This window comes from Lemur catta, chromosome 1, assembly GCF_020740605.2.
Source record: "Lemur catta isolate mLemCat1 chromosome 1, mLemCat1.pri, whole genome shotgun sequence".
Classification (NCBI taxonomy): Eukaryota; Metazoa; Chordata; class Mammalia; order Primates; family Lemuridae; genus Lemur; species Lemur catta.
In genome coordinates, this window is record NC_059128.1 from 125193763 (window position 1) to 125215808 (window position 22046).

At 42.2% G+C, this 22046-nt stretch overlaps 1 protein-coding gene across 2 annotated transcripts in view; it reads left to right on the plus strand.

Annotated features, from left to right (window-relative positions):
• ODAD2 (outer dynein arm docking complex subunit 2) overlaps positions 1–19652 on the plus strand; it is a 137769-nt gene extending 118117 nt beyond the window's left edge. For both annotated transcript variants that reach the window (XM_045533179.1, XM_045533170.1), the window contains one exon: positions 19198–19652. In XM_045533179.1, the coding sequence (XP_045389135.1) occupies positions 19198–19311 (114 nt within the window). In that variant the 3' untranslated portion in view covers positions 19312–19652. The remainder of the gene's footprint in view (positions 1–19197) is intronic.
• The last annotated feature ends 2394 nt before the right edge of the window (positions 19653–22046 follow it).

Below are 22046 nucleotides of genomic sequence, written 5' to 3' on the forward strand. Positions count from 1 at the left end.
GGTGGGAAAAAACATGCTCTTGGGTCGGGGAGATGCCCAAGCTCTAGAGCAGAGTGGAGCTAGATACAATTCACCTCCTCGGCTGGCACCTTGGTGCCATGTGCACGCTGCAAGTCCCTGTAAGGTGGCCCCACTCAGGGCCTTCACCACTGCTCTTCCTCGGCCTGGAATGTTCTCCGGATCCCCACATCAAGCACTGCACTGCTCACGTCCATCTTTCAGGTTTCACATCCACTCTTGTTCCCCAGGGAGGTCCACATTTAGACCTATCTGTGGTCACCTAGGGTTGCACATCTTTTCTTCCCTGTTTTACTGACGTAATTGTGCATCTCAGAGAACTGCAAGGTCCCTGAGGACAGAAGCTGTGCCTTTCGTATCTGCTCCTGCATTCTCAGGAACTCGTTCCGGGCCTGCCACGGAGCAGAACATAGCACATATTTGTTGCATGAAGCAATGGACTGTTCTCCCCACTTTTTGTCCTGCCACAGAACCATAATATCCTAATATATCAAAATACTCTGCAAATGTGAAGACAAAATAAAATGTATCTGAGGAGCATACATATGTACAATATTTTTCTTCTACGTAGCCACATAAGCCACAGAGCTTCAATTGCTTGCTTTGATTTCCAAACAGTACAGAGAGGGGCTGAGTTCCTATCATGCATTTTCTTTTCAACTCTTTATTTTCCCTGCTGCTAGAGAAGTTTAATTCTGCTGGATGATTTTTTTTTTTTCAGTTTATACCCTGGAAAGGTAAGGTGATAAATACAGGCAATCATTGCAAAGTATGATTATTGCTAGGCGCTAATGTTTTCAAATTGCTGATGATTTTTAGGGACACCACAAACTGGCCACACTGTCGGGAGCGTTTGGCAGCCAGAACTGGCAGTGAGAAATCAGACCGTAAATTCAGAAAGCGTTGCACCATCGTCAGGAATGCGCCTCAGAGTCCCCTCCAGACATGTCATGGCCATGTAGCTGGGGTTCAGAGTAAACTGAACTACCCTTTATTATGTATTTTGCGGTATATGAAAAGCTTCAAAAAGCACGGCCGGGCATGGGAAAAGCCAATCTGTTGAGTTAAGGTAGAAGTTTCATCACAGATTCCACCTGCTGCTGCCAAGTTAGAAAAGCCATATTGCACGGATACTTTTTCTTACACCCTTTGGCTTTATGGAAATAATTTAAAAAATTATTTCTATTACTGATTCCCTTAATAGTAAATCACTAGGATAATTTTCTCAGCAACGGCTTATGTCAGAATAAAGCGATATGCCAAAAAAGAGATGTTTATTTCTAATACATGAGAACACATAGCACAGGATCGTGATGGCTGAGATATGCATGAGGAACGTATTCTGTCGAAATGCAACACAAAGTCCTTTTGCCGTATTGGTTGAGCAACCTGGTTTAAGGGGAAAAATAGCATCACTGGTTTTGTGTATTCTGGTAATTGATGAAATGTGTTAACAGATAGCTTATGGTTTCTTCTACTGCTGTAGCCCTAAATAGAGCGTGCCGGGCCATTTACGTAGATTTCCAGGATATTTTTTGACAAAGTTCTGTACCAAAGGAATTAAAAGGAAATGTGTGTGTGAGTGTGTGTCTGTGTGAGGATGAGTCATAACAACAGGAAAGAAGTTGAGCTTGTGTACGGTAAGCGAACCTGGCTGTGCAACAGGGGACGAGAGATAAAACTGGCAGCGAGCAGCAAGTGGGCACAGTCCTCGGCAGTATTCTTCAAGGATCAGCACTAGGAATAATCTCATTGCACGACTGAAAGATATTTGAAAGAGAACATGCACGATGAAATCAAGTCTGTGTCCAAATAAGCCATGAGTTTTAAACTCAGTAGGAATGTACATGGTTTAAACTGTGTTCTTCCAAAGGTTGAGCTGAGACCCTCAGACTGAGAAAAGGAGAGTTTTTAGGATCTGGCACAGGTAGTGGTTTAGGGCAATTGTTGGAAGGGTACGTGTGGATTGAGCAGATCCGTGTGGGATGAATGGGCTGTGGGCAGGCTGCTGTCACCCGTTAAGGACTAAGCCACGAGCAAGTGAGAAAGACACTCTAGGAAACAAAGAGGTGAGGAAACCAACAATTAGCCCCACACATGATGAAGATGAACAGTTTTTGGAGTATCATGGAATTGGCAAAGGTACTTGGAGGATCTATATGGGGAACAAGAAGAAACAGGTCAAATTCCAGAACACTATGCCCTACTTTCTGTTCACATGTTCCGTTTTATCTTACATATGTATGTTCATATATATGTGAATTTCATAGAAGAATCAAGGTTTTGTTTGGGACAGGGGAAGCCAAAGGATTCTATTGCTTAAAGGTATTTTTTATTTTAAATCTCTGGCCTAGATACCTCACTTAGGGCCAGCCCTGTAGTTCTGAAAAGCTAACTTGGCAAAGATCATGCAAGATGGGCTCTGAAATGAACATGGTCTTTGCCAGAGAGGAAGAAGGATCATTCTGTTCTAAAATTCATTCAGTTTCTTTCACTGAAATCTGAAGTTCTTATAAGATGAAATTGAAAAGCATCATTATATGTAATTTTAGTAAAAAGACTAAACTTAATATCTACCTATTAACAACTTTTAGGGGATTATCAAAGTTGTTTATTATTTCTTTCAGAGTTGGTAAAAACATTGCTTTGTGAAATTTTACTCTCATGTTTTTTAGGTTTCACTTTTAAAGGTCTTAGACAAGTTCTATTAGAAATGAGTTTTTAAAGAGAAATAACAACCATATTTGAAATATTCCTTCCAACAAATTATATGAGAGAAGGAAAACATTCCCCAAATGGGTAGCAAATGACAAAACAGACTCTGAAGGTACACTTGATACTGACAGGGCGCAGTGACAGGAAGGGCAGAAGAGGCCTTGAGAATGAGGCTAAGCCAACCCGAGTTTAAGGAAAGCAATTTATTGGACCAAAAGAATCTTTCACTTAAGGTTATTTCCCAAGAAATTAGTCATTTATTTTCATCCTTATGAACTTAGTTCCAACTTAGTAGGAGCAAGGAAAGCTATTTCTCTGACATCGAAGAAGAAAAACTGTGGCTCTCCTCTCCAGGCTTGTGCTTTATTTTTTCCACATTAATCTGCTTTTGAAAGCTGATGTGAAATCAAAATAAAATTGGGAAAGTGGCTTACGAAAAGGGTTTTTTTTTTCCTTTTCAATTCTTTGGCTTCATCTCTTCTGGATAGTGTTCCTTCTGTTTTTACCCATATTTTATTCTATATCCAATATAGAATTTTATTTTATTCTATATCCAATATCTATTTTAGTCTGTATCCAATAATGTGTTTCAAATATTGGCTTGTCTCTGGTTTTGAATTCCTTCTAATCATGTGCCAATTTTTGGAGATAAATGTAAAACATTAAAAATGGAAACTGATTCCAATGTGAAGGCATATTGTGGAAATTATTATTCATTTTAATAGGTGCATATTTATATAATTCTTGGCCTGGCCAAATTCTTATATTAAATAATTTTAAAATTTTTCTTAACATAAGATTTAATTTTACAGTTTTATATCAGATTATATAAATTCTTAGCCTTCCCTAGAAGAAAGTTATATAAAATGATTCCATAGAAAACTTCTTTAAATAATGAAGGCAATTGTTTTCTAATAAGCAATGCATATATTTTATTGTTCTGAAAATATTTATATGTTAAATGATCAGTTGTAAACCTGTGTCTGCATTAAGTAGAGATACTACTCACATGAACTTGTCTTCCCTATTAAAAAGAAAATTTAAGTTAAAGGCAGAACATACCTCAATTTCCTATTTCACACCTACAAACTTACCTGTGATTACATTCCTCCTGAACATCTTCCCTCTGGCCCTTTCAATATTTCTTCTCCCGGCCATTCCTATCCTCTGTACTGGTGACCCCAATTTTGTCTCCTCTGGAGGCTGGGAACTCTGATATTGGCTATTCCCTCTAACTCCTGCATATTCGATCCTAATCTCTCCTTGCCTCCTGTTCATTTCCTAATGCCCTGTCCGTTGTTCACACCCACCATACCCATCACATAACCCACCATGTCGGAGGTGTAGCGTTCTCTGCCCCTCGCCCTCCAGCCCACTGCCACTTGGCTCTTGACTTCAAAACTTCAGAGACTTCTCTATCAATAATCGCAGGGATTTCCAAATGCTCACATCCCAGGGACGCTATTCAGCCCTCCTCCAGTTACTTAACCTCTCCAAGGTATATTACATTGATAATAATATTGACATCCCCATTTCCCTAAAATATCCCCCCTCTCTGGTTCCTGTTTCTATGACCTGATCTCCTCTCCCCTCCGTCCCCCGCCCCTGCTGTGATGACTCTCCTCTCATTCATAGGTTTTTCTTCTTTCTGGCCAATCCATTTCTTATAACTTTTAAAGTAACACGAGGAATGTATGTTCACTGAAGAAAAAAATAGAAGCTAAAGATGAGCAGAAGAGAAAAATATCAACTGGAGCCCACTGAAGAAGACCTCCGTGAGCCCAGCCCTCTTGGGGAATTAGAATTTGGCACTGGGGAGACATTGAAATATTTTGAGCCAGGGAGTCAGTGGGTCCCACTGGCCTTTTAAAAATCAAAAGGTGTGAGATTTGGTGGGAACAGGGGTGGAAGATGAGTTAGATGGTAGTTCAGGGAGAGAGAATGGTGGCTGCAACCGGAGAAGGAGAGAAATGGGTGGATTCAAGAAATAATTGAAAGGTAAAAACAGTAGGACTTGGTGACTTTTTGGAAGTGAAGAATCAGGAAGAGGGACGAGAGATGATGCTGAAATGTCTGGCTGGGACACAGGGTTTATGGGTGATGGAAGGAATCTGCTTGTGGAGGGAAATGAGTGTTCATTCGGGACACAATACCTTTGAACCTGTTGGAATACACAGAGATGCAGCATATGTATATACTTGGTAGGTAAACAGGTCCTTAAAGACACAGATTTGAGAGCCGTGGTTCATGAAACAATGAGAGTGGATGACATTTCCTTTTGAGAGCATGTAGAAAAAAATGAGAAGGTTGAAGGACATACCATGATGTCCTGAGTCCTATCATGATGGACTAAGAAAGAGGATTCCACAGAAGAAGCATTTAGAGTATTAAAGAGGGAAAAAAAAATACCCAAACCAACAAATGAGGAAAGGGTTGTTTTAATGAAGTCAAGAGAAGAGAGTATTTTAAGTGCAAGAGCATGACCAATGGGACAAGTGCTACTGGAAAGTAAAGTAAAACAGGAACCAAAAGTGTCCCCTGGGTGCATAGCAAAGTGAGGACGAGTGACCTTGAAAAAGTGAGGGAATGGAGGCGACAAATGAGGTCACTCTTTGAAAAGTTTGGCTGAGAAGGAGGGAGCGAAGATGGCAGCTGGAAGGGGAGGTGCCGGGGGTTTTGGTGGCTTCTCCTTTTGCTTCCCTGGTTTGTTTCTGTTCAGATACAGAGAGACTGAGCGAGTTAAACGCCAAGTGGCAGCAAGAGCAGGAGGGAGGGCAGGGACGCAGGGAAGATGCTGGGGACAGTGAGCTTCCCGAGGAGGCGGAGAGGGAGGCAGGAGGACGCAGAGCACAGGGCAAGGAGACAAGTTTGGCCGGGAGGACGGACACCTCTTCCACTGACAGATGGGGAGGCGGAAATGACAGCGCCTGCGGCAGGGATGTGTGTGTGCCGGCAGGGAGTTGGGCCACTTCCCTTCTCGTGATTTCTATTTTCCCAACCAAGTAGGAGGCAAAGACATATGCTGAGAGCGAGGGAACTGAAGTGGTGGGCTAGGTAATTTGAGGAGAGTGGAGAGTTTTAAATAGCTGCTTTTGGAAAATAAAAGCTGATGAGAGAGACACCTGGGAGGGTTGCCGGGCAGCACAGCAGGCCCCAAATGGGACTAGAGATCACGAAGGTCGCGCTGTCGCCCAGGCTGTGTGCGTGATCCAGAGGCCTGAGTGAGAGCCAGGGTTTCACTTTGTCCTGTTGGTATCCTGGAAGGATGAGAGAGCCGGGGGTTAAACCTGGCAGTTGGTGTGGTCACAGCGCAGGCCAGAGCGATTGGGCTTGGAGACAGAGCAGCACCTCTGTGCACCTGGTCCCATCCTGCCTCTCCTGGAGCCTGGAGTGTCCGGATGGTGATGAGAGGCAGGGACGGAGCCATTGCTGGTGTTTACAAGGTCAAGGTGCAAGAGCAATTGCCTAATTAACGTGGCATAGAGGAGATCAGTGGAACTGGGAGGTCAAGGTCCGAGGCTAGAGGAGAGGTTATTGTTTGGGTCAAAATGTTTTTTGTCTTATTTCATGTAGGGATGAGATGTCATCTTGAGTCACAATTTTATGCACATTTCAGAAACATATTCAGTAACTCCGTGTTAATGAGGGCTGCTGTTCCCCTACTGTATAGGAAGCGTTGGCTCAAGTCCTGCTCTGCTGCCGGGATTCGGGGAGATTCTAAATATCACTGCAGACGTCTCCAGCTTCTGATACCCAGATCCACGTTGTGGATTAGCTCGCTCTTGCACACCTGTCGTCCCTGTCCTGCGTGGAGCTGGCCTAAATTTGGAACTCAGTCCCTTTGACCTGTCTTCCTCACTAACTGCTGCCCACCGTGAAAAAAGCAAATAAGCCCAAACAGAAACATTTTTATAAGGTCATTGTATGCAAAGCAAAAAAAAAAGAAAAAAAGAAAGAAAAAGAATCAAAGGTTTGGACGGACGGAAGAGGATTTATGTCCAGCGATGGCAACAGCTGCCAAGTGGAGTATTAGACATGTCAGTTCTTGAAAAGCCCTGTGGCCATTTCTGAACGAGGCTGTCATTCCCCCGGAAGCTCACTTTTCTCTTCTTTGCTGTCTGAAAAGGAAGGGAAGGTTCTCATACATTCTGAATCTCAGTCTTTCAATTTTCTTCAGGCTGCACCTTCAAAGTCTGCTCCAGATCTATTTGTATGTTGAAAACTTGGCCTAATCGTTACAGTGAGTTCAAGAGATGACAGCGGCTCAGACCACAGCAGTGAAGGTAATGAGAAGGGGTCAGATTCTGGGTGTATTTTGAAGGCAGAGCTGACAGGTTTTGCTTATGGCTTGGATAAGGGCTACAAGAGAAAGAGAGGCGTCAGGATACACCACGGTTTTCAGCTCAGGCACCTGTGGAGCTTGGTTGGCATTAACTGGGAAGGGAAGACTATGGGGAATCGGGTTTTGGATGGAGGATCCGGAGTTCAGCTTTGTCCGTGTGAGATTTGAGCTGCCATTTTTATGTCCAAGGGGAGAGGTCAAGTGGGCAGTCAAATGGTCTGGAGTCCAGCTCAGGGCTGGAGATTAAAATTTTTGAGGAGTCACAGTTGAATCTACCTCATTCCACTCTGTTTGATTGCTTTACATATATAACCTTCCCCCAGGAAATTTATTTCTGAATATTCTCTCATAAAACTGATCTAACAGGGGACCACAGACAACCACATAGGCTTTCAATCTCTGGACAAGGGGAGAAAACTCAAGTGCAGGCACTGTGTCCAGAGGTGATATCAAGAGGGCATGTTTCTTAGAGTCTGGAGGAAACTTATAGATTATTCAAGATAAAGTAGCAGATTCAACTCTTAATCTAATTTTACTTTCTTCTGAAATCTACTCACATTATATCCAAATAAATAAATTTTTAAAAAAATAGACTGACAGGGACAGGGAGAATTGGAGGATTGTAGAGGAGACAATAGCAACAAAATTTTGCAATTTTTCAAATGGAAGAGTGGCAACTGCCTAGCACTGTGGTCTCTAACCCCTGTGCTGTGGACCAGTATCAGCCCATGGCCTGTTAGGAACTGGGCTGCACAGCAGGAGGTGAACAGTAGCCAAGAAGTGAAGCTTCATCTGTATTTGCAGCTGCTCCCCATCGTTTGCATCACCACCTGAGCTCCACCTCCTGTCAGATAAGCGGCATTAGATTCTCATAGGAGCGCGCATCCTACTGTGAACTGCGCATGCGAGGGATCTAGGTTGCACACTCCTTATGAGAATCTAACGCCTGGTGATGCTCTACTGAAGTTGGAGATTTTGTGGGAAGAAAGGGGTATCCCTTATTCCAGGAGGACACCCCCCCACCAAGGTTCATGAATTGGTGAGCAAGTGAGGGCTGCATTTCAGCTGCCTTCAACCTGGTGTCTTCATGGAGAGCACACTTGTGATATTCCTTGGACCACCCAGACCACCCTCTTGCAAAGTGCAAAGTCGACAAGCCTGTGTGTGTGCACAGAATTTCCCGTCATCCAACAAGTAACTGACATCTGAGGGACATCTTGAACTTGGAAGACAGAGACCCGAACAAATAGAAACAAACAAATACATCCTTGGAAGAAACAGAGTATAGCCAAGAGAAGGAAAAAATTAAATCATTACAATTAATACCCTCAGTGTGGTAGAAATGGTATTACATCCATGAATCCAGAGCCAGATTCTATGAAAAAAAAAAAAAAAAACCATTCAGGGAACACAAATTCCATAGAAGAGTTGGAAGATCTAAAGTTAAAGAAATCTCCAAGAAGTAGAGCCAAGAGATAAAGGCATGAAAATAGGAAAGATAAGAAAATTAGAGAACCAGGGCAAAAGATCTAATCTCAGAATATCAGTTCCAAAAAGAGATAACTAAGAAAATGGAGAGGAGGAAATGAAATGAAACGACTCAAGGAAATTTCCCAGAACTGAAGTGCACAAGTTGCCAGTGAAAGAGTCCATCGAGTGCCCTGTACAGAATGGATGAAAACAGACCTATGATGGGATACAGCATCGTGAAATGTTAGAACATAAACATAAAGAAAAAAAGGTTTTTATAATCTCCAAAAGAGACAGAGAGAGATTGAGAGAGAATCACAATCAAACATAAAAAACAATCATTTTTAACTTTGGACTTCTTAACAGTAACGCAGGAAGATGATGGAGCGATGCCTTCAAAATTGTAAAGAAAAATTACTTCCCACCTGGAATTCTATACCCAGGCAAACAGTTAATCAAGGATGAGGGTTGACATGTACGTCTCGAGAGGGTGACTTCCCTCGCACATTTTTCAAGGAGCTACTAGAGGACATGATGCCAAAATCATCCCTTAAATTTTCAGGATTGACTGCTGCTCGGCCCATCTGACATTCTAACCCATGCTTGGTCTTGTGCTGACCACGTATTGATGAAGTTTCTGTCTGCTCTATTTCCCCGATTATTTTGTCCTACAGAAATGTTCTTTCACCTACTCTTAAGAACTGGAGGAGAGCCACCATGAACCCCAAAGCAGAAAATGCCGGGCAGCCTGTTCCCTGTGCTGTATTTCCACAAGACCACCAGTCCCCAGGCCAATCACAGCCTGCCAGAGGCCCCGACCTCTGTGAAGCCCTGTCTCTCGGGGCCCGCTCACGTCTCCAGAATGGAGTCTTGTGACTTATCAGAGAGAACTCGATAGGGACTCCAGGGCTCTGTTCTTCTGATATTCCCTGGGTGCCCGTTGCCAGTCCTTGCACAGAGGTGCCCACCCCCGTGACTCTCAGCCTCCTCTGGGTAGCAGCAACCTGACTTCTTCATGAGGGTGTCGCCATGCCAACCGACACCGGGCACATTTTGTCACTTTGCACTTATTGCTGGCATCAGGGTGAGCGTACAGTGCATGAGGTGTGTTTTCTACTGCCGTGACGATGGCTAGCAGCTAGAGAGCAGCTGCTGCAGGTCAGGCCTGGTCCTGGGAGCTCTACACAGGCAATGTTGCCACCTTTTTGGAGGCATCATAGATAACAAGACACAAGTGATTATCAGCGGTGGCTTCCCATGCATGTTCCCCATGTCCCTTATCATCAGTTGCTCCTCTTCCTAGCTCATTGTTGCCGTTTTGAGAGAAGTTACAGGCTGGGTGCAGATCCTGTCTTCTTGTAGCAGTCAGTCAGGGCAAGACATTAACTCTAGTGATTAAAAATATTATCAGTTTATTTCACTTCTCTGTAGTCTTTTCCACATTCTTTTGCTTAAATTGAATTTTCTAACTTTAACAGTTTCCAACCCTATGGGAATAAAGTAGAGTCCTTAAATTAAAAAGCATCTGAGTTCGGATTAATCTGGCAGACTTGAGTTTATAGGGTACTCTTTTGCAGGAGTAAGGTAGAGCTGTTTTATTCAGTTACTCTGAAAACACAGGAGATATGGATGACCTCTGGTTTTTAAATAATATAAATCCATAAATACATAGTTTAGCTTTACCTTTATGTGAATATTTAAAATTCTGACCATACTTACCTAGTCTTCCAATGTCTCCTATTTCCCATTGCAAAGATATTCTAAATCTAATGCATTTATCCTATTTTTAATTAGCAATTACTTCATGCCTTTGTTTACCTATGGGGTCTGTCTTAGTCTGTTTTCCATTGCTAGAACAGAATACCACAGACTGGGTGATTTATAAGGAAAATAAATGTATTTCTCACAGTTCCAGAGGCTAGGAAGTCCAAGAGCCTGGTGCCAGCATCTGACAAGGATCAGCCCACAGTGGTGCCCATGGTGGAGGCACAGGTGGCAGCAAGCTCATGGGAGAGAGCAGATGGGGGCCGAGCTCATCCATTTATCAGGAGCCCCCTCCTTCTAGAACAACATTAATCCATTCATGACGGCAGAGCCCTCATGACCTAATCACTTTTTGGTGGGGGGGGACAGGGTCTTGCTCTGTCAGCTGGGCCAGAGTACGGTGACATCGCCATAGCTCACAACAACATCAAACTCCCGGGCTCAAGCAATCCTCTTGCCTCAGCCTCCTGAATAGCTGGGACTACAGGTGCGCACCACCATGCCCAGATAATTTTTTATTTTTTGTAGTGTTGGGGTCTCGCTCTTGCCCAGGCTGGTCTAGAATCCCTGGCCTCAAGCGATCCTCTGGCCTTGGCCTCCCAAAGTGCTAGGATGACAAGTGTGAGCCACCGCACTGGCCCCTAATCACCTCTTAAACACCCCACCTCTCAATACTGTTAAGTGGCAAATTTCAACATGAGTTTAGAAGGGAACAAACATTGCAACCATAGCAGGGTCTTATGTTCTTCTGGACTAGAGACTGATTCAGGAAAAAATTCTCATTTGAGTAAGAATTTATCAATCTATTATGATGAACATAGAGAAGTGTTAATTCTAATGCCTTGACTTTTGTTTTTGCCCACTTAACAGGACACCACAAGCTTCTTTTAATATAGTAACTTGCAATATAACTAGACTAAAATTGCTTATTTGGATCAATCCAATTAGAAGAACTTTAACAGAGAACAAATGAGCTGACAGCACATTTTAATGTCTCTACTCAACAGCAACCTCCAATTCAAGAAAACAACAACAAGAGTAATAATCACCATCATTTATGAGCATGTAGCACAAGCACTTTATTTTAAGTATCTCATTTAATGCCCACATCTACCTTATAGTCACCCCAGGTCACATACAATTAGGAGGAAGTAAAGTCAGGATTCCAACTCGGACTGTCTGAACTCAAAGCCTGAACTCATAGTCACTGCACTGCCTAATCTATGGGAACAGGTTTTCCCCCAGAGAATTAGCCTCAGCACTTTTATCTATCTAATGGCAAGATGCAATTTTAGTGGCGCACTCCTGTAGTCCCAGCTACTCGGGAGGCTGAGGCAGGAGGATCGCTGGAGCCCAGGAGTTTGAGGTTGCTGTGAGCTATGATGACACTACTGCACTCTAGCCTGGGTGACAGAGAGAGACTCTGTCTCAAAAACAAACAAACAAACAAACAAAAACCCCTGCAATTTAAACAACCTCTTCCACATAGGTCTTTTTATCTATCCTTGCCCTTTCATTCCTTTAGCATTCTTCTCCAGCAAACCTCTGTATGCACAGATACTCTTCAGATTGACAGGAATAAAAATTGAAGAGCAGCCTGAAGCTGTTCCAGTGGCACCACGAGCTTCTGCCCTGGGCATGCAGAAACTTGTCACTTCCCTTCCCTCCAATGCAGAGAGCCTAGCAGAGTCCCACAGTCCTGACCCAGCCTGGTAATGAAATCATTCCCCATTTCTAGCACTTTCAGAAGGTGGTCAATAGCGCTCTCTCCATTACATATCTCATTTCTACCCCCTGTACTATAGACCCAACACTCTAATCGCATGTTTGTGTGTCTGGGTACAAAAGCTCTCTCTCTAGTGGAAGGTTCCAGACAAAACAATGTAGAGGAAACCCCGGAAGCCAAATTTACTCAAATGTGAGTGAATGTCTGCACAGAAAGGGCACTAGATCAAGTAAGCAGAACCCACTTCCGGGTTTTGCAGACATGAGCCTCAGGTCACATATACATGGTGTGCGTGCCCGTCACCTTGAGGAGGATGGCCACCACTAAAGGGCAGGTCCCAGACTCCTTTCATGGCCAAACAGAATGGAAGGTTTTGCCCAACCAGCAAATGTGCAATGTGTGTTGAGACCCTGGCTCTGGTGAGCTGTCATATGAAATGAATTACCAGGCTCAGAGTCTGGATGTGAAGGAAACTGGTGGAGTCTCCCCTGGAGCAGCCGCGGAGCCCCAGCCAACCCGAATATTTGGGAAGCCATTCCTGCGTTCCTTGTGCCTGGGTTGTGCATCGGCACTACAGCCACGCCGCAGTGCCCTGCCCATGGGAGAACGACAAAGCAGAGTTGACAGTCCCCATCAGCTCTAGGAACTCAAGATCTTTCTGGAGAACCCCCTAAACTTGGTATACAGGCAGGTATTTCAGAGCTCATCTGGCTTTAATTAAAATTCATATTTCCAGTCTGTGTTCACCCAAACAATGTCGAGTCAAACCACAAGAAAATCTGTTATCACTCAAATTGGTACATATTTTTCATACAACTGAAATATTATATAAGATCGTAAACTGTTCAATGGAAAAGTAAAAATTGAATGCAGACGCCGATTCCCATGCTACCTTCGTCTCACCTTGCAGGAGACGTGAACTGTGGGTCACAGCTGCTTACCGGGGGCATGAACCTAAGATCAAAGCTTCCTACGCCGGAGGGAGCAGTGGTGTTGGCCCAACCCACAGACCACGCCTTGCGCCTGTCCCCACGCCTTGCCTCCGATGCTGTAAAATGTTATTTGTTTGAATGATGTTTTAAAGTGCTCTGTGCAATTAAGTTTTAAAAAGCAAAGGGGCTAGTTTTCCGTCAATGTATATATGAAACTCCCAATAAATTTAAGGTCCTTGGGTGTATTTGGGGCAGGGAGGTAGTTAAAAAGAGGAAAGTGTTGGAAAGGATCATTTTAAAAAAGGTAAACCTGAGGTGTTTTTCCTCCCTTGTAATATTAAAAAAAAATCTTTATAGTCAGAAAAAAGTCTATAGATCAAAAGACAGATACCAAAGGAAATGTATACTAATTCCATATTCACTTGTACCAAATTTGCATTTCACTTTGCTAAGAAGCCTACTCACTCCTTTTAAGTAATCACTGCAAAAAGGGTACAAGCTGCCTTCACCGTGCTCTGTGTTAGTGATTCGAAAACATGTACTGTTCCTCCCTGTCAGCTGCCCATCGAGGTCAGGATTTTATGTGGGTGTTTATATTAGTTTTACAGCCTCCCTCTGTGTGTCTTAGCTTGCTTGTGAAGCTCTTAGAAAAAGAAAAACATATTCCTGAGCCTGATTCAAAACCAAGACATGTATATAGTACATATTGTTCATATTGGGAAAGTAGCATGTCCTTATTCAATTTGTAAGACAGCATTGGATGCATGGCCTTTGGGTATTAACAAAGCAATGCGTAACATGCATTGACAATAAAGTATTATAAAACTCAGGAAGAACAATAAATTCAGATTGCAGCAAAACCAAAAGAGGGTCCTGGGAATACTTCTGAAAGATCAAACCATTCATACCCTGAGCACACAGAAAATTCTAGACTTCCAACTCTATACCCTTGATTGAGAATGGTCCTGGTTAAATAAAATGGACAGAGCAGGCCAAATTCAGCTGTAATGAACAAATCGCAGTGCCTGGGACATGGTAAGCTCGGTAGCTAATGAAATCATTCCACATTATGCAAACCTTAGGTAACTGTGGGCTTGACCACAATGAGTCACTCAAGGTAAATTTACGGAAGCCACTCTCGCTGCCCACCACCCGTGCCATTGTAAGCCACATGTTTCCTCCTTTCATCTCTTTATTTTTTAAAAATTTTCACCCTTGCCCATCCTTCAGCCTTTAAAATAGTGGACAAGTGGACTCTCGTGGTTTAGTTTTTAAGCTGAAATGTCACAACCGCCATATGGGATATAGAATGAAGCCTCGTGGTTAATGCAAGAAACTTAGGCAAAATAAATTCCCCAAAGAGGAGTAGGCCTCTTGGTACATTCAGGACTAGAAGTTAGTCAGGTAAAAGAAAAATTTGTTTGTAGCATCATAAAAAGGGCACCTGCATTGATGAAGCACTTTCTGCTAACATAAGCATGTGAGATGGTCACAGGAGATGGTCTCCCTGACAACCCTTGTCTAGACGATTCCTGCAGTAGTCAACATGCTCCATGCTTCTGCAGGCCAAACATTATGACTAACCGTTGGGCTGTCATAGTTCGTTGGTTTATGCAATGTGAAATGATGTAACTGGCATCAAGAGTTTGGAAATGGATACAAGTGACTCTTGGAAAGCCCACATGGGGACAAAAGAACAGCCACCAGGTCTGAGGGAGAATGGGCCAGACCCAGGTTTGGTTTGGGCAGGCATCAGATCAAGGGGTTCTTTTCAAGGGAGCCGAGTGGGGCAGCACTGGCCGGTGCCACATGGAGCCTGGGTCATCGGCACCCACGGAGGTCAACCGGAGACAAGGTGGGGCCTAGAGCACGTGCCGACAGGAGCTCGACCAACCTCAAGGCCAGAATTTCTCCTTCCTCCCAAACTCACCAGGCCTAGCCTCCAGGAAATAAATGCCAGAACCAGACTCAGAACTGCAAATGATCACCATGAGAATGAGCACCATTTACGGAGCTCTTGCTCTGTGTGTCTGAGCGCCGCGCTGTGTGATTCAAATGCTTGACCTGCAGGAAGCCACGCTGCCTCCTGAATAAGCTTCCTACTCCAAGCCCCTTACACTCTTCAAAAGAGGCTGGAAGCTCTCCCCTCTTTCCTCCTTTTCCTTCCCTTCCCCTTCTGTTGTTTCTTTCTCTCCCTCAAGGAATCCTCCTCCCCTGCCAGGGTAAACTCTCCACTCTTCCCTCTCGCACTCTGCAGACTTGGACTTGTGGAAGGCTCAGGGAATAATCAGACACTACAGGAAGGGGGAAGATTGGAGGACATAAGGACAGGAAAAGGCTGTGCGTGCTGGTGTTCCAGCATTTACTACAGGTGTATACTGAATTCATCTTCACAGTGAGCCTCAGAGGTGGGCAGGGCTGGGGAACCTGCAGCCTTAAGGCCACCTGTAGCCTTCTAGGTCCTTAAGTGCAGCCTTTTGACTGAATCCAAATTTTACAGAACAAATCCTTTTATTAAAAGGTGTGCAGCAGAGAAAGATGAAGCTTTTCTTGCCTCCTTTGGTGCTTAAAAAAGAACAATCTTGAAATCAGAAGGCCGCAGGTTCCCCACCCCTGCGCGAGTCGGCACACGGTAAGTGTCTAGGCTAGTTCCCATCTCAGATAGTTGGGATTTGAAGGTAGGACTGTATTTCACCTCTTCCAAGATTTCAAAAGCAACACAACAACAAAACCATCAGAGTAGGGGGTCAGAGCAGAAGCCAGGCAGGTGGCCCTGTGAGGTAATGGCAGAATTACTGTAGCTGGCAATCTGTTCTCCAGTTACAGGAACATCAAATATTGGGCAATTGGAGACTAGATTATTTCTACACCCCATTTGCTTGCAGAAATCATGCTTTTAGTATAGTGTCAGGCCCAGAAAGGTCTACAGGTAACTGGCATTCATTGTGATGACCTGGCAGTAATAACAGAATTCATAGAGTAATAAATATTACCTATTAAAATGATTTAGACAGTTGGGAGAATTTTAGTGCTACATTTGGTAAGACAATGGAACCAACAAGGACCTGTGAACCCTAAGAATCATCTACTTGGGAAAAAGAGGAATAAAATAAGTCATGTGAAGGGAAATCATTAATAGCTGTCAAAAATCCTCAAGGGAGTATTTAATTTCCCAAGACGTTGGTTGGAACGTTTGATTTCAGTATAAGAAATAATGTAAAGGTTGGAAAGCATAAGAGGAGAAAAGAGGCACATCTGGGAATGAGGAAGTATTGCTATGAGGCTCCCGTGGCACCAGGCTGGGACTGCTCCCCTGGGGTGATTCAGTGATGGCTCAGAGTGAAATCTCCAGGGTTAGGCTGGCACCCAGCGCTTGAGGATGATGAAGGCTACAGTGGTGGGCATGAGCCATGAGGAAGTCAGTAGAAGCTGTGCACGTATGGAAAGTGGTGGGTGAACTGCGTGAAATAGATATTAGGAAGAAATAGTCTCAACCTCATATAGCTATACCGGCTTTAAAAACTTTCTATATAGTAAGGTGAGGTATAAACAAATGGATTAATAAAAATACTGAGCTGATCATGAGTTAAAAGTTGCAAGCTAGGAAGGGGATTTAAGTGTGAGGTGCTGTACAAAGATATGTAAGCCATGTGCTAGGGTAACAAGGAACAGTGGCTACTCTGTTCTTCCCGCCCATTATTTTTTCATCATTTCCTTGTCCTGTACACAGAGAGAGAGACTGAGAACATATAAGAGCGTATGTGTGCATGTGTGTTATCTGTACAAAATTGCATAACAGTCCTATGCTGACCTACATTCCAGTGGCCACACCCTGGACCCTATCAGTGCTTAAAACAACGTTATCTGTAAGATCTTCAACTCCAAATATTTCACTCTCAGACTAGAATGCTTCATTTTCACCTTTTTCCTATGCTCTGACCCACCAAAGCTGTTTTTCTGCTTCATCGAGGTCTCTCTTCCTCATTCTCCCAATTATCAGTAGCCTGTTTTTCCTTCCCTTCCAGCCCAGCACAGACCACACGGCTGTTCAAACAAATCACAACCCTGCAACATGCCTCCTCTGTCCCACACCTGGGCTATCAGACGATGCTGGAGAAAAACAATGCGAAACTCACAAGACGTGAGCTCCCCAAACTGCCCTGTTTCCCTCACGCAGAGTGGACTTTTTTTTCTCGTAAATCTCAGAAGACTGATCATATCTTGTTCCCTTTTGCTTCTCAATAATTTGGCTCTTATTGGTGAACTTCACAGCTTAAGAAGTTACTCTAAATACATTATGAACAGTTAACTGGACAAGACAGGGTGCAAGGACAGTGGGAAGTTGTCGGGGCTTTACGGAGTGATAACAGTGGCAGTGGAGAGAAGTGAGTGACTTTGAAAGATGCATGTGAGCAGCCGAGTCACAGCAATACAGTAATTAGTTGGATGGAGCATAGGGGCGTGATGACATCTGTTACTGATATAGGAAAATACAAGGGAGAGACCCATGTTTAGATAGAAAAAATATCAAAATTTCACTTGGAATATACTGAGTTCGAGATGGCTTTGAGACTCATTGATGCCCCCAGAGGGCAGTTGCCGTGCGGAGCTGACGGCAGACGCCGGCCTGGAGTGAGCAGGATGGAATTTAAGACTTGGGGTAGTGAGGCCAGACAACAACTGTTTAAAGAAAGTTGGCTACAGAGGGAAGAAAAGGGGTCAAAGTGGTGTCTTTCTGTCTTTTGACAAACGTGGAAGGCATGTGTTTAAATAAGGATGGAAAGGAATCCTTAGAAAAGGAGAGATGAAAGCCAAAGTCAGAAGAGAGAGGGGGAGTACATGGTGGAAGAAATCCTGATGATGCAAGATTGCCGTTTTTATTTTCTTCTATTTGAATAATCACTTGATCTTGCGCCATTCACTGAAATTTAGTCCCCAAAATATCCCTTGAATTTGTTCCTTCTCCGTGATCCTTTTATTCTGTCCTCACCACCTCTAGTGCCTTCTGTCTCTTCTCTCTGCAGTCCTAGACTATATACTGCTGTAAAAGTTACCTCTCTAAAAGACAAATGTGACCATGCCACTCCCTGATTAAAGTGCCTCAGTAACCTCTTTTTATTACCTATAGAATAAAAGCCAAACTCCTAAGCCTGGCATATTTAAGGCATTTCACAATATTTCTCTTTATAGGATTTCTTTGCTTATCAAATCATCCTGATTTGCTGGCATTATCCACATGTGTTCTCAAATGCTACTGTATAGAAAAGTCTATGATTCACACTAACTTTTAGCAGAGCCATTCATTAGAATCATAACTGCTAGATTTTAGAAATTCTAATTCATTGATTTGATATTTATTTGGTATCTACTATGTATTAGCCACTGTATTAGAAGTTTCTTTAAGCATTTATAATCTAAAGAAAGACAGAAGGCAGTACCCCAAGTATTTGTTAAAACGGGAAGGATATAAGTGTAGCAACAGACATTTGAGTAAACTGCTGTTAGAGTCCCGAAGACGGAGAGATGGCATTTTGTCTGATGGAAGTCAGTGGAGGCTTTGTGGGAAAGTTGGCTGGATCCATTTTGAAAGATGCATGAAATTTACTAAGTTAGAGAAGGGGATGGGAGGGCATGTTGGGTAGAGAGGCAGCATCCACAGAGGCAAGAGAAGTGGGGAAGTGTGACCTTGGCGTAGAGGAGAAAGATGAGTGGCTGGAGGGGTACTGAGGCCAGAGGGTACAAATCTTTCAAGGGCAGGTTCATTGATCAGGCTCTAGTTACTTGGCATTGGGGATCAGTGAAAGTCTCTACAAAGGGACTGATATAATTAGGTTGTGACACGATTGGGTGGATTGGAATTCGGACAGATTGAATCTAGGTGGATGCCCTCATAGTCTAGGCATGGTGTGCTGTTGGCTTGTCCTGGGAGGGGGAAATGCCAGAAAGGATGCAAGAGAAATGTCAGAAGCAGAACCCACAGCAGTTAGATGCACGGAGAAAGGGGGAGAGAAATGGGTCAAGCCCAGCTCCAGAAAATAAAAATGTAAGAATTACATAAGATATTTCTGGAGCTGATGAAGCACCGTTTGTATTTGCATTTGCCCAAATGGAATTGGTGGCTTTTCAAAATGTGTATGATTAAAAATTATTTTCATAGCCTAACTTTATGTCTGTAGATTAATGGTTTTATTCTTGTTTCCCTTCTTCTCCTCCTCCTTTACGTGTGACAGCTGCTACTGGCTATGGTTGGGTCCCCCGATCCGGAGCTCCAGGAAGCTGCCGCTGGCTGCATATCCAACATCCGCAGGCTGGCTCTTGCTACAGAAAAGGCAAGATACACTTGAAATTGCAACAGACATTCTAAGCTACCAAATTTTACATGACTTGGGACATGTCCCTCTCATGGCCAAGAAACCTAAATTGAGAAACGTTTATTAGCAAGTCCTTTAATCAGTCTAAATGAAAACACACACACTGAAAATGCAAAGGATGCTTCGCATGTGAGAATTACATGGATATTTCTGTTCTATTTAGTATTTCAGGTATATGCTAAAATGTAAAGCCAATAAATATGTGATAATTTTCCAAGAGTTTGAGAATATATGTGTATGGTGTATATATATATATTTTTTTTTTTTGTGATGCTTTTGTGTTTGTGGTGATGTTAATAAAAGATATGACCTTCAAATTGGGCAGTTCATAGTCGTTCATGAATGTTTCTAGAATTTCCTTTCTGCTAAACCTATCTAACTGTCCTGTCATTACGGCTTTGTCTGTTTGATCACTTACAACCCACGAGAGAGTTCCAAGGAGATGTGCTGATTTCACAAACTGCTACTAAATAGAATTTAGAGTTAAGCAGCTGGACTTAGAGAGATTATCCTGAGGTCATCCCAAATTTCTTCTAAATACTATCAAACATCTGAGAAGATAATGTAGAACTGTCACTGTACCAGATAATGCAAATCACAAGAACATAAGCAATGAGTTTTTGTGACTCTTGGACTTACAGAGCATAAACAATTATCTGTTTTATTCCCCACAGAGATATACCAACATTTTATTGTAAGAAATTAATTTCTGCTGATGTGCTTTTACTTCACATAAAATTGCTTTGAATTTCTGAACTTGTTTTTGGCACACGAAGTACTTTTTAAAAAGTGGCTACGAAAGATTAATAGCATTTTATCAGGTTATAGAAACATTAGAACCCACTTAAAAGAATCACATACATAACCTCGGTGTGCTGAAATGTTTGGGAACAAAGTGTCCCAAGCAGAGCATCGTAACACTAGCCAGAAAAATAGCTTTGTATGTATCAGCTTCATAAGGTGACAACCTCAGTTAATGCTTTAAAAAGCAATCAGGGACGTTTTATTGGAAAATATTAAGATACTGTATATGTTTGCCATAATTTGAAGATGATCATAAACTTAATTGAATCAAATGTAAATAATTAGTATGAAATGAAACACCTGACCAGGAAGAAAATGATTCCAGTGGTAGATGCCCCAATAAAAAAAGATAAAGCACTTCTAAGAATTCAAAGGTTTTGTAAAACACCGATTCATCTTCACTACTTTTCAAAGGAGCTTATGAAAGACGCTGATATGAACAAGGAAGTGTTGTTAATGCTAACTAAGAATTGAATTCAAATAATAGAGGAAATCCTTCAGCTTTCAACAGTAGATATTTCTGATGTTAAAGTCATTGTTTAGCTTTGTTTCACTAGTATTGAAGATACATCTAGAAACCATAGATTATGACAGCTATGGGAAATAAATAAACATTATTGTTATTATTAAAAGAAGATTCTATCATTGTCCTCAGATTTTAAAATATTCTTGAATTAGTGGGTCCTGGGAATGAAAGGGTGCAACAGACAAAACAACGCAACAACAAAAAAAAACTGTCTGGATGTTGGAGGAAAGAGGTGGTTTCTTTCCAAAGTGCTTGATAGAAAGAAACTTAGGACTTCTGTTTTTATGGTCAATAAATGTATAAAACAAAAGCAACAGTGCCATTTCTAAAGAAACCAAGCACTTGAAACAGATGAGAATAGTAACATGAAGATTGTCTTGTATGTTTCTAATGAAGAATTTGTTTTTAATTCATATACACCCAGAAACATAGTACCTTTAGAGTAAACAAATGAGAAGTTGAATTTCAAGGTCAATTTTTTGGCTTATTTTTGTGAAATGGCATAATGGAAAACTCTACTCTTACTAGAAAAAAGTCAAAGCCAGTGAAAACACTCACAGCTTTCAGAGAACATACAGGGTGAGCACACCATTGTTTGCTACCATACACGGTGGGAGAGCTCACTTTTTTTTCGTTAGTTTTTGTGTGAGGTATTTTGTTGTATTTATTTTGTGCTATTTAAGGTTGATGACCTTAATTCTTTATAAGATTTCAGTGACAAGTTTCTTTTTCTAGGCTTTACTCTCCCCAGGGTACCCATAGAATGCTATATGCTCTTTTGAAAATGGGTGGCTGTTTCAGTTTGAAAGGGGTTTAAGGTGGAAGGAATTTTAAATAGACATTCTTTGATCTTCCAATCTCTTTAGTTTACAAGGATTCCTTTTAGAAATCCTTGCCATGATCCTTCTACATTTGCAGTCAATGTTCTTTTCCTACTATCAGGATGACTTGCACTAAAAATGACTTGCTTCTTTTAAAAATTTTTTTTAGTTTATGAAAGTAAATGCAAGTTTACTTAGGAGCTGGCATTGCAAATCCTGTTATTTTGATAGATTTTGGTGTTACCATTTTACATCTCTCAGGCTTTTGCACGGAACTGAGAGAGTCTCATTCAAAATATTTGGAAACTTTATTTCAATTTAGGAAAATGAGAATCTCAGTTGTTAATAAACGGACAACCCAGAACTGTAAGTAAACCCTTTTTCTTTTTTACCTAATGGGATCGGGTTAATAAAATAAAGAAAATTTTCTAGTCCAAATAATTTAAAATGTTTAATCTCATTTCATGAAGTTTTGTGAATGGAATAGGCTATGTCCATTCCTGTAATTCAGTGAAAACAATACGGAAACCCACGTATTTAAGAGCCTTGCTACCTCA